The following is an 18,044-nucleotide window of genomic DNA, read 5'->3' on the forward strand; positions in this document are numbered from 1 at the left end:
AGACAGAACTGAAGACGCAACAGTGGTGAGGACCAGGCTTATATGGATGGCCTATGCTACCACCTGAGGCCATGCTGATGTCCAGCCTGAGCTGCAGCCCAGAGCCATGTCTGGGTCCATGGGACTACCGCAGCTGGGTTCTGGGATGATGTCCATGGCCTGTGTTATCATCGGGGGCCAGGGAAAGCTAGCCCTAGTGGCCTGGGCACAGAAGAACCAGCCACCTCATTGGGAAAGCTTCCCCCTCTCCCAGGAGAACTGGCCCCAATGGCCAGTAGTTCTCCCAGAGCTACTACCCCCTGGCCGACCACCTCAATGCGAGAGCTGGTCCCACCCCTCACCATGTGCTCAGGAGAGCTGGCCTCAATGGTCTGGGCACAGAAGAGCTGTCCTGACACTTGCCTGAAGAAGTCGATGCCAGTGGAAGCCTAGAATGACAGGCTCAGCTACCACTCAGGCCCACATCCAGGACTTTGAATTGGCCCACCCCAACATCTACCTCATCTATGACCTGCTGGAGCACATGGAGAGACTGGTCCTGTGGAACCGTAGCTGCAGGATCTCCATGACTTGGGGCAACAGCAGGTTTCCCGGGAGAAGTTTTGGTGAGGGTCCAGTATTGATGGTGTACTGGAAGCCAGAGCCCTTGAACCAGACCAAACAACTCTGCAATGAGCATCTGCAAGCGAAGTTGTTTGGGCAAAAGGGTGTACTGTGTGCCACACCGTAGCTCCCAAAGCCAGTAGGACAAAAAGAATTTATGATGGAGAGGCGGAAAGGCGAAGGGGCAAAATGTTTTACTTTTTATTACTTATTTTTATTTTCTTTTTTAGGGAGAGGCTACAGGGTGGAGGGCAGACATGGAGGGACTGGGAAATGAGTGGGATTGGGGTGCATGATGGGAAATTCCTAAAGAATCAATAAAAAATTATGTTTAAAAAAAGAGACAGAGAAGGATCCTCACCACATGATGTGTAGACCGTGTGCCTGTGAATTTGAAGTTTGTGAAAACTGTGGAAAGAAGACATTGTTATTCTGTTTAATAATGAACCTGAGAAAACAGAAAACATTGAAAACCAAGTTCCCACCATTAGTTGAAATTCCAAGTGTTAGCTTTTCCCCATGTTTCTTTATGTCTCTGCATGTATAGATTTAAAAAAAAATACTCAGCAAAAGTTATTCCATTGTATCAATCTACTATTGCTAATTTATTTATATTTTTCCCCCTTTGACTGTGTGCATTTTGATAGCAGATGCCTCTAGGGATATTGTTAGTATAAGAATACTATTGAAATATTTCAATGTGTAATGTCAATTTATTTATGATATCTTAATGCAAATTTAGTAAAGACATTTCAATGATATCAAAGCATGTTACCTAGGAATAAATAAACACATACTTATGTTAAACCCAAAGATGGGAGGAGAAAGTCCACTGACCTGAATCATCATGGCCAAATTAATTAAAGCATGCTTTTTAAAATTCATATACAAGGGCTGCCTCCCCTAAGGTGGGGTTCAAGAGGTCAGTATTAGATATGAGGAGCACAAAGCTTTTATAGCTCAGAGGTAGGGGTTTCTGAATGGAGGATTTGCTGGGCAAAATAGGTTGGATTACAGGAGCAGAATATAAGAATAGCAAGTTAGTCCTTCCTGAAATAAAGACATGGTTGCAAGGTGGGCATAACAAGGTAGTTTTAATAACAGGTAGTCATAACAACAGGTAGTCATAACAACAGGTAGTCATAGGTGATCATAAAACCTTTTTAAACAAAGGTAGGGTTGTAAGATCATTATAAACAGCATTTTGAAACCAAGACATGGCTGCTGTTTCCTGGAACAGGCAGTACAGAACTACTTGTAGTTAAGATTACAGGCAGGGAATGGCCCAATCTTTGAGAAAACAGAGGTTTAATCATATACGGGAATGAACCTAGTTTGCCTTTACTATAAGATGGCTTTTAGGTCTAAGATGGAGGTGGGCTGGTTCTTCACTTAACTGTCAATAAAAATTCAAAATCTTATCAAGTGGAACTCTATATTGCTGAGGAAGGCTGGCAGAGTTAGGACTGTCTGTCAGAAGCAAGGTTCAGGAGTCCCAGTCTGTGCTGGGTTGTTGGGTGGGGAGGAGGAACCATGCCACAGAGACATAAAGAAACATGGGAAAACAGACTTCTCCCCCAAGACCCGTTAGATGTGGGGCCCCTCACAGCTGCAGACCTGGACTCTAACTCCACCCATGCAGCTGACCCCACCAGTGCTATAGACTTCTGGTCTCACGGTGTGGGAAATCTGAAAGAAGAATGGCCAGAAAACTGTCCCTCAGGACAGTCAAGTCACCAGGGAACCAGTGTCAGAAAAGAAAAGAGAGAACACAGATACAGTCACAGTTCAAATAGAGCAGAAGGTGTGGGAGACAGCTCAGCCACTTAAGTGCCTGGCACACATCCATGGGGATCTAAGCTTGAATCTCCGGCACCCACATAAAATCCAGGTGTCACAGTGCAGGTCTGTAACCACGGCTGGGGGTGTGGTGGTGGTGGTGGTGGGCAATAGGATGAACCTTGGTGCTCATTAACCATCCAGTCCAACTAAATGCATGAGCTCTTGTCCAGGGGTTCAGTGAGAGACCCTGTCCCGAAATAATAACAATGTAGAGTCCTTGAGGAAGACACTCAGTCTTTGGCCTCCATGGGCATATGCAGTTCATGTCCATGTGCATCCACCCATCCACACGAAGACACACAGACACCACACACATAAGGGAGGTGTGTGTAGCTAAGTTAGTCACTGGGTAGAAAGAAGATTCAATTGTGCAGCTCATCTAGAAGTGGAGGGTCGTTCTGGCTGTCAAATCTTGTCAGGGAGTCCCTCTGGACTCTGTTGACTAATTATAGAGCAGTTTCAACTGGCTGTGACCTACCAAAGCACTGCAGACCCAAGGGTTGGCATACCTTGCTTGCTGGGGCTTTTCATATGTAGGACAGAGAGGGAGCCTGCTGGTTCAAGGAAAGGCGTGGCCCTTGTCAGTCACCAGGCCCTCTTTTCCCTGGTCCTCAGCCCAAACCTAACTGTCTCCTCTGCGACTGCTCTTTCTGCCTGAGCTCACTCACCCTTGGGCTAGCCCCCTGTTGAGATCAGCCTTTAACACACACACTAGCGCTGAGCTGCCCACTCTTGGCTCCACTGAGGAGGGGGACAAGACCACCTAAATCATAGTACAGTTTACTCCACCCTTTATCATTGCTCACCAGCCTAGCCCTGGACACTGAGCCCAGCCTTCGGACCCTTGTTCTCAGCTCTGCGGAAGAGGCTCCCCACATCGCTTATGCTTCCTCTTCAAGGCTGCGCCAGGGGACAGCACCAGCAGACCACACAGTAAGTGCGTGGAAGGGAAACGCCTCTCCCCCGCCCCCTTGGTCATAATGTAATCAGCTCCAAGAAGGGTACATAAGGAAGATTCTTTGCCTTCCCGCACTGGCCTGCCCCTTCTTTCCAAGCCTCAGAATCCTGAATCTTGAATAGGACTGCTAGAGAGGCTGCGTGTGACATCGCCTTTTGGAGAGAGCAGGAGTCAGCCGGCCCTGGAACCTCCGGGATACAGGGGGGCGGGGCACCCACACCTGTAGTCTCCGGGGATCTAGGACCCCCCGGACTGGGGACCACAGGGCTTGAGGGATGCAAACCCTACACACACAGCATCATGGGAGCGGCTGAGTGGGTAGAGGGAGAAAGCTAGAGAAAGAACCAAAGAACAAAGCCAGCAAGCCGAGCGATTCTGGGTGGCGGCGGCGCGGCGGCGGCTGAGTCCCCTCGCACTCCTCCGCAGGTCGCCAGCGTCCTCCCATCCCCGCCCTCCCTCCCTCCCTCCCTTCGGAGCAGTGCAGAGCAGCCAGGGCTGGTACTGCGCGCGGGTGCCCGGAGGCCCGCCCCCGACGGCGGCGCGGAGCCTGGAGCTGGCCGTGGTGCTGACGCGAGGCTCCGGCGCGCACTCGCTGCCTGACTCGGGCGCGGCCGCGCCCTGCGACACTCCCCAGCCCCAGCGGTAAGTGGCCGAGGCCCCGAGAGGCTGCGGAGGTCCCCTGCCTCGCCGGTCCTCATCGGGAGCTGGGGGGACCCCGGGAATGTTTGAACGCTCTCTGCGATGGGCGGTTGAGTGAAGGGGCCAAGATGGGCACTCCCTCCACTCCGCGGCGCCCAGCGAGGATGCGCGGGGCCTGGGGGGCTGAGCGTGGGGACTGGTTTAGGTAACCGGAGAAACCCTGTCACCGCGCCGGACGAGGGGTCTGGGGAAGAAGGAGTGAGGTTACAGTGGTCCATCTGTCCACTTGGCCGGGGCTCCCTCGGAGGAGGTGGGCCAGGACCTCCACCCAAAGGGCCCATTGTCTCCCCAGTGTGGACTCGTGGGTGGCTCTCGCCGCAGATTCTATTTCTGCTTTATTACCGACCCCACCCCCACCCCAGAACACCAGAGCTTTTCCATCACACTTGGGCCTTCACCACGCCAGCAACAAGGCATACTGCCACAGAGACAAACCACTGCCCCCTAGCCTCCGCTACCCAAATCCCAACCCCAGGGAAGTCGCTGGGCAAGATACCTCACCTGGACCTGCTCTTCCTTAAACGTCTCTGCATAGTTCACTGCCTGCTGTGACTTGTGGGGAATGTGGGGTGGGGGTGGGGGCGGGGCAGGCACGGGAGAGGCATTTCAAATACCAAAACTCCCGGCTATGTGGTGCCTTGGGGGTTTGCTTTCTTTTTAATTTTGCTCTATATGATCATTTACACACACACACACACACACACACACACACAGACACACACACACACACACGGAGAGAAAGAAAGGCACAGGATTACCTTCCAAGGGGAAAAGAAAATCCTAGGTAGCTGATCTAAAATCAGTCATTAAATGGAAAAAGACTAGAGGGGTCACCTCATAAAGCGTTCATTTTGTAGTAAAGTCTCGCCCTGGTGTGCTGAACATCAGAAGCAGAGATAAACATCTCTGTGATCGCCTTTCTGCTGGCCCCTGGGGCAGTCTCACATCCATTCTCCTCTTGGCCTCTCTCCCGATTTTCTATTTTCACCTGTAGCTCCTCATAGGCCCTTCCTGGGACCTAGGTCAGATATGGTCTCCTGGCTTGGACCGGTTCCCGCTACCCTGATGACTGCATCCACTTGTAGACACGTCTCTCTCTCCCTTGTCCTGGGGGCCTTTTGCAGGGTGTGTCCACGGGCTGGAATATGCTTCCTGTATTTTTTTTTGACTGAATGTCTTCTGCTGTCTTCTAGGTTTCCATTTAAACAGCACATCCCTGGAACAGAACCGATTAAATAAATATACTGCATGGTTTCTGATCTCACCGAGGTTGAAGGTTCATCTTAGATGAGAGGCTTAGCTTTAGTGCTTTGGGGGGGGGGAGGCTGTCTTAGAACATTATTAGGATAAATTGCATCTGTAGAATTAAAATCTCCAGACCAGCGTCCTCTTTAGAAAACTGAGATGCATGGTGTTTTCATCAAGTGAAATGTAGGGTCAAGTGCTTCAAATATTTAAAACACTTCATTTAAATAAGTGATATCATGTTTAACTGTCAACTAGAGTTGAAGATCTGAGCCTTACAGACTTTTCATGGAGGTTGAGGAGGAAAGTTAGTCAGCAAAAGACTTGCTGTCAGGGCCTCTGGAACGACTCGGTAGGGGTAAAAGCACTTGCTGCTGAGCCTGGTGACCCGAGTCCTATTCCAGGGACCCACACAGTGGAAGGAGAGAACAGATTGCTGCAGGGTGCCCTCTGACCTCTACCCATGCATCTTGGTACTTTAGTGCATGCACACATACTCGCACAAATGAGTGATCCAAGTTTTGTTAAAATTTCTATGCAAGTGTGAGGACCTGGATTCAATGCCCAGGAATCACATTAAAAAAAAAAAAAAGTCATGATGGCATGTACTTCAAATTCCAGCACTTAGGGAGACAGGTGGATCTGTTGGGAGTCAGCCTCACTTGCTTGGCAAGCTCTAGGTCCCAATGAGAGACTTTCAAAAGCAAAGAGGATGGTACCTGAGGAACGACATCTGAAGCTGACTTCTGATTCCCATGCCCACAAAAATATCACTCCTCAAACCACACACACACACACACACACACACACACACAGAGAGAGAGAGAGAGAGAGAGAGAGAGAGAGAGAGAGAGAGAGAGAGATATGCAATAATGTATACCGCTATCTGCTGCAGTGCTGGGCTTTTAAAAAAACTTTAAACCTTGTTCTGGAGCAGTATCAAGCACTAGACTAAAAAAAAAAAAAAAAAAAAAAAAATCAGTGGTGGCTGAATTCCACAGACCATGAGAGAGAAAACCCTGGGGAAGAGAGACAGCGATACGGCATGTGTTGGGGAAGGACCTGTCATGAATTTCCCATGACAGGCTGTTAGCCACAGGCTTACCAAACTGAGTGTGCATTTTTCCGACTGAGAACCTACACACGGTCAGCCGCTGCCCTCAGGCAGTGCTGGCATAGCATCTGGCCATCGGAGCAAACCCCACTCTGCTCCTGAAGGCTGTGTGGAAAGCGACAGCTCCCGTCAGGCACCAGGCCTTCCGCCCACATTTCCAAAGAGACAAGCTGGATTAAACATTTTAATGTGCAAAGTGCCTGAAGTGACAGGTCGCTGCCCAGTGCTGACATCTCCAGCGGACGGTTATGAATTTTCCCACTTGTTCGTACCGCATGCAGAGTGCAGTTAAACCCAGAGCAGTCTCATCCGTATCACTGTAGCGGAGTCCAATCCTTTGTATTATCGTACAGAATCATCACACTCTTTACGTTCAGAATGGAATGAACGGCCCGTCTTTTCCTGATTTTAGCTCAGCTGGCCGCTCTGGGAGCTGGAAACCAGCAGATTTTCTGAAAGAGATCTCTGTCCAGACAGTTTAGTTCTTCCAGGGGCAAACTTTTACATACAGGGAAATAATCTTTATTATGGCCCGATGGGACTATTTCCAGGGATACAGTAACTAAAATAGCCCCCCCCCCCCCAACGCTGGAAAGCAGGAGTAAACTAGATATCTCATAACAAATATCTCCATTAAAATTACACTGCTTTCAATTATCATTTTTCTAAATTTGGACGAGTTATCCTTGGAACCCATGGATTTCACCTTCATTGTATTTTCAGAAATTCCTCATGAGGGCACATTTATGAATCTATTTTAAGGTCTCTCACAAAAGATGGTTTTAGTGGGATGTGGTAGTGTACAACCTATAATCTCAGCACTCCAGAGGTTGAGGCAGGAGCATGACACCAGCCTGGGCTACTGAGTGATGGGGGATGAAGTGGAGGGAGGTAGAGACCTTGAGTCATTGGTTCACAGGTTCAAGTCCCAGCCTTACCATCTGAAGCTGAATTTTGAAAAAAAAAATTCTTTTATTTTTAATATGTGTGTGTGTGTGTGTGTGTGTGTGTGTGTGTGTGTGTGCTCGCGCGCGCGCGCGCGTGTGTGTGAGCACATGCACGTGAGTGCAGGTACCAGAAGAGGCCGGAAGGGAGAGTCATATCCCCCTCCCCCTGCCCCTAAGCTGAGAGTTATAAGCAATTGTGAACTCTCTAGTGTGGATGCTGGGAACCAAACTCTGGTCCTCTGAGGGAGCAGCAAGTGCTCTTAACCTCTAAGCCATTTCTTCAGTTCCTGTATTCATACTCTGTAAAGTGATGACTACAGTACTTTGTCCCTTACAAGCTTATGGGCCAAGCTTTCTGCTTGGGTAGGTGGGTGTTACCAATGTACAAGTACCAGTCCTTGCATAACAAATACCCTGCCGTGTGCATCAGAGCCCAACAGACCCATAAAGGAATGTGTGGGGTGGAATGTTTTGAGTAGAAATCTGCAGGTTTGGGGTAGGAAAGGCTTGGGTACTTGCCATCGCCCAGCAAGCTGAACAGCCACCATGGTGCCTGAGGCACGGAGCCATGCCATCTCACAGCAAGCTGAACAGATACCAAGATGCCCGAGGCACTGTGCCATGCCATCTCCCTGTAGGCTGAAAAGCCAACACGGCCCCTGAGGCACTGTGCCCAAGCGCTGGTGTTCTGTGACTAGAGTAGCCAAATGGGAGGAGGAGGGCCAAGCCTAGGTTTTGTGGCTCTTCTGAGCGCACAGACTACTTGTCTTCTTGTTCCCCAGCCAAATGTCCCAGATGTCACTTGGAGGGGCGGAAGTGCTACCCACAGGTGTGAGCAGGTGGTAAGAGCTCAGTGTGCCCATGAGTCTCTGTGACTTTGCCAGCAGAGCCAAGGCAGGCCCTCCTGACCACTCAGAGCTGCATGCAGGAGCACTTCAGGGACTCGGGCCAGCCCTGACTGTCAGCTGATGGCTGCCATGCTGCCATCTGGAGGCTACTGGCAGGCATCTCTAGGGGCAGTTTCCAGGGCTGCACATCCGTGGGCCTTGAACTGCTGCAGCACCCACCCCCTGTGGGGCTGGGACTGGAGTGAACAAATGCAGGGGATGACCACAGAGCAACCCCAGAGAGTGAAGGGATTCAGCTTCGCTGTCTCTAGCCAGACTGACAGAGGCTGACCTTCAGGCTACTGCCAAAGAAAGGAGATGGGACAGGCAGAGAGACTTCCTGCTGGGGGTTAGGGAAAGAGCTCAGAATGTCCTCCAGCCATGCTCTGGCCTTGCCATTTCTTGCTGGGGTTCTCCCTAAGAGCAGCAGCATGTTCTAAACCAGATTCTTCTCCCTCAAGCCAGTTCCTGGTGCAGGCCCCTTGGCCCCCAGTGTCAGGATTCTCTTCTTGCCCCTTTCTGATGCGTCTGCTGAATCCCGGTGTTTCTTCCTTTGGAAGAACCTCTAACTTCACTTCCAGAGCAGCATTCCCCTTACTCCACCCTCAGCCCCTTTGGTCAGCCTCTTGCCATTCGCCTCTCCTCATTGATTCTATGAGGCCAGCTTCACCAGCCTTCTTAATGTCCCTGCTTCCACCCACTCACCAGAAGACCCAAATACTGCTTCAGGGAACCTGGAATGAGGCCCAGCTTTGATAGAACAACCGAGTCACGAACACATTCACCACTCCCAATGCCAACTCTAGCATCTTTCCTAATGAACTTAGCTTGGTCATCAGACACCATCCCTAGATGGACTCCAGGCAGTATCTGTCAGTGTCCTCCGCCTGCTCTCTTGGCTCGTGATACTCTGTGACATGTGTCATATCTTGCTGCCACGAGGCTCTCTCTTCACCCGGCTCACGCTTTGCAAACCCTGTGAAATTCTTGGCTGCCTCTCGCTTGAGGGTCTCTGTACGGATTGAGTCTTAGCTTCCCCAGCAGATGCCTGGTCCTCCCACGGATGATCGGCTGCCTCAGGCCTGGGAGGCAGCCTACTTAATAGAGTCCTTCATGCACTCAGAAGGCTGATACATTCCTCCTGAGGATGGGGTAAGGGTGTTGTGTGGCTTTTCTTAGGGAGATCCCGACAAACGTCTGTTCACCAGTTAGAGCACCAGAGACAGACCAAATAAACTGTTCCGCTGCAGTCTCACTTAGTGAACCAGTGAGTTCATTGGAGTGGCTGACGACAGTGTAGGGAAGGGGTCACTTTCAGGAGCGGCAGTGGCTTCAACGCGGCTCGCACAACCTGCAGGCAGTTCAGCGGGTCAGAGATGACTTATATAACCCAGAGGGGTGTGTGTGTGTGTGTGTGTGTGTGTGTGTGTGTGTGTGTGTGTGTGTGTGTCTTGTAAATTTCAGGATGTTGTGGGTTTTGTTTACTTCCTATGGCTTAAGGAGCTCCAGACTCCCCAGGAGAGAGTATTTCAGTTGAGAAGAAATAGCTACCTAACAGATAGAGGTGGTATTGTTGAATGACTGAGCCTGGAGATGGGAATCTGACTTGACCCGTGAGCTTAGACAGTGCTTGGGCAACTTGAAAATGCAGGGATTGGGCCATGTCCAGACCCCAGTCACCTCTCATTTTGATTCTTACCGTGTTCCTTTAGGTATGGGACTTAACAGATCTGGGCCTCTGTAACAGCAGAGCCGTATGGCGGGGTGGTGTTGTTCCAGCTCCCTTTCCTCTTTCCCTCTCCATGGAGAACCCAGAGGGGCTAAAGCACCAGACTCCAGCAAGCTGTGTGAGCAGGGGTGAGCTGTGTGTGAGCACGGGTGAGCTGTGTGTGAGCAGGGGTGAGCTGTGTGTGAGCAGGGGTGAGCTGTGTGTGAGCACGGGTGAGCTGTGTGTGAGCACGGGTGAGTTGTGTGTGAGCACGGGTGAGCTGTGTGTAAGCAGGGGTGAGCTGTGTGTGAGCAGGGGTGAGCTGTGTGTGAGCACGGGTGAGCTGTGTGTGAGCAGGGGTGAGCTGTGTGAGCACGGGTGAGCTGTGTGTGAGCAGGGGTGAGCTGTGTGTGAGCAGGGGTGAGCTGTGTGTGAGCAGGGGTGAGCTGTGTGTGAGCAGGGGTGAGCTGTGTGTGAGCAGGGGTGAGCTGTGTGTGAGCAGGGGTGAGCTGTGTGTGAGCAGGGGTGAGCTGTGTGAGCAGGGGTGAGCTGTGTGTGAGCAGGGGTGAGCTGTGTGTGAGCAGGGGTGAGCTGTGTGTGAGCACGGGTGAGCTGTGTGTGAGCAGGGGTGAGCTGTGTGTGAGCACGGGTGAGCTGTGTGTGAGCAGGGGTGAGCTGTGTGTGAGCAGGGGTGAGCTGTGTGTGAGCAGGGGTGAGCTGTGTGTGAGCAGGGGTGAGCTGTGTGAGCACGGGTGAGCTGTGTGAGCAGGGGTGAGCTGTGTGTGAGCAGGGGTGAGCTGTGTGTGAGCACGGGTGAGCTGTGTGTGAGCAGGGGTGAGCTGTGTGTGAGCAGGGGTGAGCTGTGTGTGAGCACGGGCGAGCTGTGTGTGAGCACGGGCGAGCTGTGTGTGAGCAGGGGTGAGCTGTGTGTGAGCACGGGTGAGCTGTGTGTGAGCAGGGGTGAGCTGTGTGTGAGCAGGGGTGAGCTGTGTGTGAGCAGGGGTGAGCTGTGTGTGAGCAGGGGTGAGCTGTGTGAGCAGGGGTGAGCTGTGTGAGCACGGGTGAGCAGGCCTTTCAGAGCCCACTGACTTTACACATTTGGATACAGCAATAGTTACTTTTCTTGTTGCAGTATCAATATACCTGCCCAAAGCTTCTTAAGGGTGGGGCTGCTTTGGCTCACAGTTTGGAGGGATACATACAATCCATCATGGTGGGGAAGCAAGAGGCAGCTGCTGGTCACGTGGTAGCCACAATCAAGAAGCCAAAAGAATTGACGGCTGCTACTCCTCAGTCTGTCTCCTTTTTTTCATTTAGTCTGGGGCCTCAGCCTGTTGTTCTCCAAATTCAGGGTGTGTTTTTCCATCTCAATTCACCTACTCTAAAAACATCTCTCAGGGACACACCAAAAGAAGTGTTTTCATGGTGATTCTGAAGCCGGTCACACTGACGCCAGAGGGGTGATCATCACGGACACTAAATGCCCTCTGCTTTCCTCCACAGTGGCAAGAACACCGGCAACATGGAGCTGAGGAGAGGCAAGACCTTCATCAAATCTAGCGTGCAGATTTCCCACGAGAAACTCATAGACCCACCAGCCCCCGCACCAGCCAAGGAGGACCCAGGTCCTTGGTCGCTCTCACTAGGAGAGCAGCCGAGACCCTATGGAGAGAAGAGTTCCCAGACTAGTCCCCGTGTTCAAGGGTGTGGCCAGTGCCCCAACAAAGAGATCCAGTCTGATCCTGAAGGGGGTCCCGAGCCTCTCTGCGGAACCACCTTCAAGTTGGTGCGGAAGAGCAAGACTCATGAGAGCGTGCCAGGGGCGGCGAAGGCAGCCGCCGCCACGGGGCAGATGGTGGGCAGCATGAGCTTCCCAGAGACCCCTGGGGGTCAGCGGATGATTGACTATCGCCACTTTGTGCCCCAGATGCCCTTCGTGCCGGCAGTGGCTAAGAGCATCCCAAGAAAAAGGATTTCCCTGAAGAGGTCCAAGAAGTGCTTTCGGAACCTGTTTCACATCCGCAGGAGCAAAACGGAGAACTTGGCCTCACTATCAGCCAAGGGGAAGAGCCTGTCGTCCCCTGGGGCCCCTTTGGGTGCTGCAGCGCAGCAAGGCAAACCCTTCCTCTCCATGGGGGAGGGGCTGGGACTGGACAGCCTATGCCAGGACCTGTCTGACAGTGAGTTTCTGCCTGACTCGCCCTTTGACCTCTGCAGCGCCCTGTGTGAGGATGTGGCCTCCCTCAAAAGCTTCGATTCGCTTACCGGTTGTGGGGAGATCTTTGCAGATGGGAGCTCGGTGCCATCTGTGGAGATGAAAGAAGGTCCGGGGAGCCCAGCCCATTCGCCCCAAGCTCTGGACAGCAAAACTCCCTGTGGTCCCTCCCAGGGTAGTATGGAACAGCTGGCATCACCTGCCCAGAACGAAGCGTCAGACTTCACCAAGTTCTGGGACAATGTGAATCGCTCCGTGAAGCAGCAACAGCGTGCCCTGCTGGGCCCAAGGCTGAGGAGTCCCCAGGGGACAGACACAGACCCGCTCAGGTTAGATGCATCTGGGCTAGCTGAACTGCCCCTGTTGCCTTGCAGGGGTCCCCCCAGTGGCTCCAAAGCCAGCTCCATAGACACAGGTACCCCCAAAAGTGAACAGCCAGAATCTGTGTCCACCAGTGACGAAGGCTACTATGACTCCTTCTCGCCGGGCCTTGAGGAGGAGAAAAAGGAAGCTGTGAGCCCTGGGACATCTGCAGCCACTTTCCCCAGGGACAGCTACAGTGGGGATGCCCTCTACGAACTCTTCTATGACCCCAGCGAGGCCCCTGTTGGCCCAATCCTGGATGATGACCTGTGTGTGTCTGAGAGTCTTTCAGGGCCTGCCCTGGGGACCCCGCTGTCTATGTGCAGCTTCCATGTGGGAGCTGAGGAGAACCTGGCCCCAGCGCCCGGCCCTGACTTACTCAGCCAGGGCTTCCTGCAGAGCACCTGGAAGGGCAAGGAATGCCTGCTGAAGCTCTGTGACACAGAACTTGCCATCACCATGGGCATTGTCAACTGGTTGCGCAGGATGCCACCCGCCCCTGCCCCGGCCCCTGCGCCTGCTTCTGCCCCTGCCCCTACCCCTGCCCTGGTCCTTAGGGAGCCTGTTGCCCCACCTGACCCCCATAGAGCCCTCAGGGGACCAACAGACAGCCTAGAGGGCAGGGAAGACCAGGCCTTAGATATGGGCAAGGCCACAACATGCTTGGCACCCAGCAGAGAGGAGCCCTGGGCACACCTAGGAACCAAAGACTTGCTTATAAGAGAGCATGAGGTCCAAGGGGAACCTGCAAGGGGTGTTAGTGTCCCATCTAAGAATGGCTCTCTAGAGGAAGGAACACAAGACCTCTCGGAAGGCCGGTCCTCCTCTGCAGCTACCATGACAACAGGCATTTCCAGGAAAAGCAAAGCTCTAAACCCCGCCGCCTGTGCTAGCTCTCGGAAGGAACTGGGGACGCCTGCGAGCCAGAGGCACGCTCAAGGCCCCTTAAGACCAGGGCATGGGGGAAGTACTCTTGATCCGGGGTCCATGCTTGTAGGCTGCGTAGCCCACGTGGCAGCCCTGCAAATCTATCCAGACAGCCGTTCTCCCAGACAGGATAGGGGCAATGGGCTCTTCTGGAAGCCTCAGGCCTGGGGTCCCAACACTGTGCAAAAGAGAGCGACAAGCAGCAATGCTCCTGATGGAGCAGCTGTCTGTGGCCTCTCCTCCCCAGCCAACCCACAGGACCAGAGATGTCATGACCTTTTCCTAGACCTGAGCCAGCTCAAGTTGGAACCTTCCAGGCTAGGTACCCAGGTCTGTGCCTCGGTGGACAACCAGCCCCAGCAGCTCAGCCCCAGGGCTCCAGATAGAGGCTCAGTGGGGTCCTGAGTCCCTCTGGGCCCCTGCTGCCCAGTACAGCTTCTGTGGCGATTGCCCAGAAATCCTGGGGCTTTCTTTGGACAGCACACAGTGGCAAGTTGCTCCTTCACGTAGTTGCCATGGCCTTCTGGTCCGACACAGACTTCTTTGTGGATAACTAAAAGTGGGGGCTTGCAAGCTCACCCACAGGACAGGCTCGTATTTCTGCAGGAGCTGCATCTGCATGACCTCATTCAGGAGAACCGAGGACCAGGATCTCCATCTTCATTTACCCGATGTGAGGATTGTGTGTGGGGTAGAGACAACAGGGCTCAGGCATGTGGGGGAGGGAGAGGGCCTGAGATGAAGGAATCCTTGTCTGAGCCCAGGGCTGCTGGAAGCCGTATGTGCTTAGCTGCCCCTCATGCCACAGAGCAAAGAGGCTGATGGCCAGAAAGCAGTTCATGTTGTAAATGAAGACTGGGGTAGCCAATCTCTCTGCTTGAGGTCTACGAAAAGGATGAGGGCCAATAGCTCAAGAAGCAGAGAACCCCATGGGGGTTGACTTCGCAAAGACCCACTGGCCTCATCCAAGCCTACTCTTTACCCAGGACAGGACCGGAGTCTGCAGGACACTGTGGTGTCACAGTGCTTCTCTTTGGGAATCACAAGGACCAGCCCTGCCTCAGCCACAGGCCGGAAGCCAGACAGCATGGCGCATGTGCGCAGCTTTGTCGGGGCTGGCCAGAACCACCAGGTTCTGCCATAGGTCATTCTGTGCAAGAAATGACTTCTTTCAACTCGTTCTCTGAGGCCTTGGGTGGGAACACGCCCACTCTCCTTCCCACCTCTGCCGTTCTGCCTTGGAGTTGCAAAGGTCTTGGCTTCTGCCCCTCTCACCCTGTCAGTATTACCTACCATCTCTTCTCCAGGAAACCTTCTGAATGGAGCTGTGCTCACCACTCCTAACTTGAAAGCAACACATGAACAACACCCAAGCATTCAGAATCATGAAAGGGCCTGGTGGCTGGTGTCCCCGGGAAGGATCGGCATCTCTTCTGAACCAGCATGAGGGCAGGCACAGAGGGCCCATCCTCACTGTCAAGGATCTGATTCTACCTCAGCCAAAACAATCAGTGGCAGCCAAAGGATGAGGAGGACAGGGAGCTGTAATATCTGTTACTGGGATTCTATGGTAGATAGGCTGCTGGAGAGGTCACACTTCAGATACAGCTTCTATAGGGAGGGTCAGGAGGTCCAGGCAAACACTGTGGTCCCATGGGTAGCACACGTTTAGTGCCTGAGTGCTTGAGTGCCTGAGGCAGCATTTAGGCTAGAAAGGCTCTCGTGGCCATTGGCATCAACAGCTCTCTAAGGCTGCCGCGTGTGAGGTGAGGGCGGCACACCATAGGTTAAAACTGGCATCGAGGTTGTGACTGTGTGAACCCAGACACAGAGAAGCACAGGGCCATTCACCTGGGAAGCCCACATCTTCTCCTCCTGTGACCAGACTCCATCAGGACATCCCTGAGCCTGGCTGTGAAGACGTGACAAATAGAAGAACATCCTACATGACCCCTGCAGCAGTCTGAGGTAAATCTTATGCTCATCTTCAGACCTGGGGACTGGGCACAGCTGTGTGACCTTTCTTTAGACATGTGCACGCAGTGTGTGCAGATCCCCTCCAAACCCTACCACAAAAGCTCTGCTATGCGGTAGATTCTGGAACATTCCACTGGTTTCCCTCAGCTGACACTCCCAGAGTCTTCACCCCTTTCTTCTTTCAGGCCACAGATGGCTTGGGCACCCTGGGGTGCCAACCACATGTCTTCTGTAAGCAGGCCGAGAGCTCAGTAAGGAGGCCACCCTATCCCAGTCACAGCCCCGGGGCTCTGTACTGTACCCGACAGAGAAAGTGCTCAGTAAATGCTTTTTTGGAAAAAGAATGTAGTCTCCAGGTGTTGCGTGTTGTTTTCTGCTTTCTCGGTGACTCTCGGTCTCGTATTTAGAGAGAAACAGTCTTGAGGTATAACAGGAACCTGGGGCTAGTGAGGTGGCTCATGGATAAAGTGCCTGCCACACAAGTGTGAGGGCTGGAAACCAGATCCCCAGCATTCACATGGCCGTGTGGGCCTGTAATCCCAACCCTGGGCAAAGGAACAGAGAGTGGTGATCGGTGCATACCTGAAACTCAGTGTCTGTGCGCGCGCGTACATGCTGTGGGATGTTCTGTATGTCCTGTGGGAGCCCATTCTCAGGTTCTTTGTGGCGTTACCCAGCAGGTCCGTATAGAGGATGATTAGGACCATGGGCCTGAGTGCAGGTGTTTGAGATGGTCTGCACTTGGCTGTGCTGGGGGATGGTCTGTATGCTCTGATTGGTTAATAAATAAAACCTGATCGGCCGTGGCTAGGCAGGAAAGATAAGCGGGACTAACAGAGAGGAGATATAAAAGGACAGAAAGGCAGAAGGAGACGCTGCAGCCGCCGCCATGACCAGCAGCATGTGAAGACGCCAGTAAGCCACCAGCCACATGGCAAGGTATAGATGTATGGAAATGGATCAATTTAAGATAAAGGCACAGTTAGCAAGATAAGGACAGTTGGCAAGAGGCCTGCCACGGCCATACAGTTTGCAAGCAATATAAGTGTCTGTGTTTATTTGGTTGGGTCTGAGCGGCTGTGGGACTGGTGGGTGACAGAGATTTGTCCTGACAGTGGGCAAGGCGGAAAAATCAAGCTACACGTACACACACACACACACACACACACACACACACACACACACACACACACACACACACACACCAGGAGTCTGCTTGAGAACCAGAGCTCTTCCCAAAGCAGAGGACAGTGCTCATTTACCATGGCTTGTGAAGCATCAGCTTGAAGTGATGGAGTCAAACCATTCTGACTCAGAGCACTACACATTGCAAAAACGTGGTCCCAGACCCAGGGTGGTCTGCATCGGCGCAGCAACAGAACTGTGGGAAACCAGGGCTGTGGTTCTGTCCCTGGGTAGGGAGCACTCTACCCGATCCCAGCACCCCTGAGGATTTCCTTCAGGGTCTGTAGTGGATCCAGGGTCAGGGAGAATGGAGGAGGGCAATGTGAGTTCTCTCTGGACCATCTTTCTCCACACCTAAACCTCAGGATGACCTCTCTTGGGCACAATTAGTGCCACCATAGCCAGGCTCCGTGGATTTTAGGGTGACCCACTGGGAGGGGATGTTAGGGCCAGCTAAGGTGTTAACCAAGTTCTGGAAGTGGAAGAAATCCGTCGCCACCTCCTCCTCTTCTGAACTTTCTGTTCATTCTTGTTTTTCTTTTATGTATGACTGTGTGTGCAGGTGTATGTGCCCATGTGTGCACATGTGAAAGCCAGGGACAGACTCAGGGCAGACACTGATTGTCCTATTCTCTCACTCTCCACTTGTTCCTATTAGACAGGGTCTCTCACAGAACCTGGTGCTAGGCTGACAACAATGATCCTCCTGTCTCTGCTTGCCATGGCTCACACAGGAGCATGTGGCTACACTCAGATTTTTATGCGGGTGGTAGGGATTCAAACTCAGGTCTTCAAGTTTTTGCAGCCTCTCTCTGGCCATTCCTGTCCATCTCGTTCATGCATGGCTGTGGATTTTATACAGCTTTGTGAGGGCAAATAAGGACAGAGGTATGGGGAAGGGGCAGGGTGAGTCAGGCCTAGGGTAGAGGAGAGGGCGGAGTGAGTTGGTGCAGGGCATGGAAGGGGTCTGAGAGATCTTAGCAAGAGAAGGCGCGAGGGCAGGACGAGGAGAGGGCACCTACAGGGAGCTCTTCTCACCCTCCTGCTTTCCCATTTTCTTGTTTTATTTCATGGGAAAGAGATAAATGCATGAGAGGCTGCAGAGGTGGCTCAACTGTTACCAGCACATATCGCTCTTGTGAAAGACTTGACTTTGGCTCCCAGCACCCCCATCGGGTGCCTCACAGCCACTTGTAACTCCAATGCCAGAGGATCTGAAGCCTGTGGCATCTGCCTCCTCAAGCACCTGCATTCAGGTGCACATACCCATACACAGACACCTGCATTCACCTAACAAAAACTAAGAATAAAGCTTTAAAAAGGGAAAAAATAAGTGCACACGGTTAAAAGTTGGAAGTCACAAATGGGAAAACA

General features: G+C 52.5%; 1 protein-coding gene across 1 annotated transcript; it reads left to right on the forward strand.

The window, feature by feature from the left end:
• Window positions 1-3,948: 3,948 nt before the first annotated feature.
• Amer3 (APC membrane recruitment protein 3) lies at window positions 3,949-15,911 on the forward strand. Its single transcript, XM_042265836.2, is given in 3 exon segments — window positions 3,949-4,045; window positions 11,507-13,909; window positions 13,911-15,911. Coding segments are annotated over 2 exon segments (2,535 nt in total). The 5' UTR covers window positions 3,949-4,045; window positions 11,507-11,525; the 3' UTR covers window positions 14,062-15,911.
• The last annotated feature ends 2,133 nt before the right edge of the window (window positions 15,912-18,044 follow it).

The sequence above is a fragment of the Peromyscus maniculatus genome, chromosome 21, assembly GCF_049852395.1.
Source record: "Peromyscus maniculatus bairdii isolate BWxNUB_F1_BW_parent chromosome 21, HU_Pman_BW_mat_3.1, whole genome shotgun sequence".
NCBI lineage: Eukaryota > Metazoa > Chordata > Mammalia > Rodentia > Cricetidae > Peromyscus > Peromyscus maniculatus.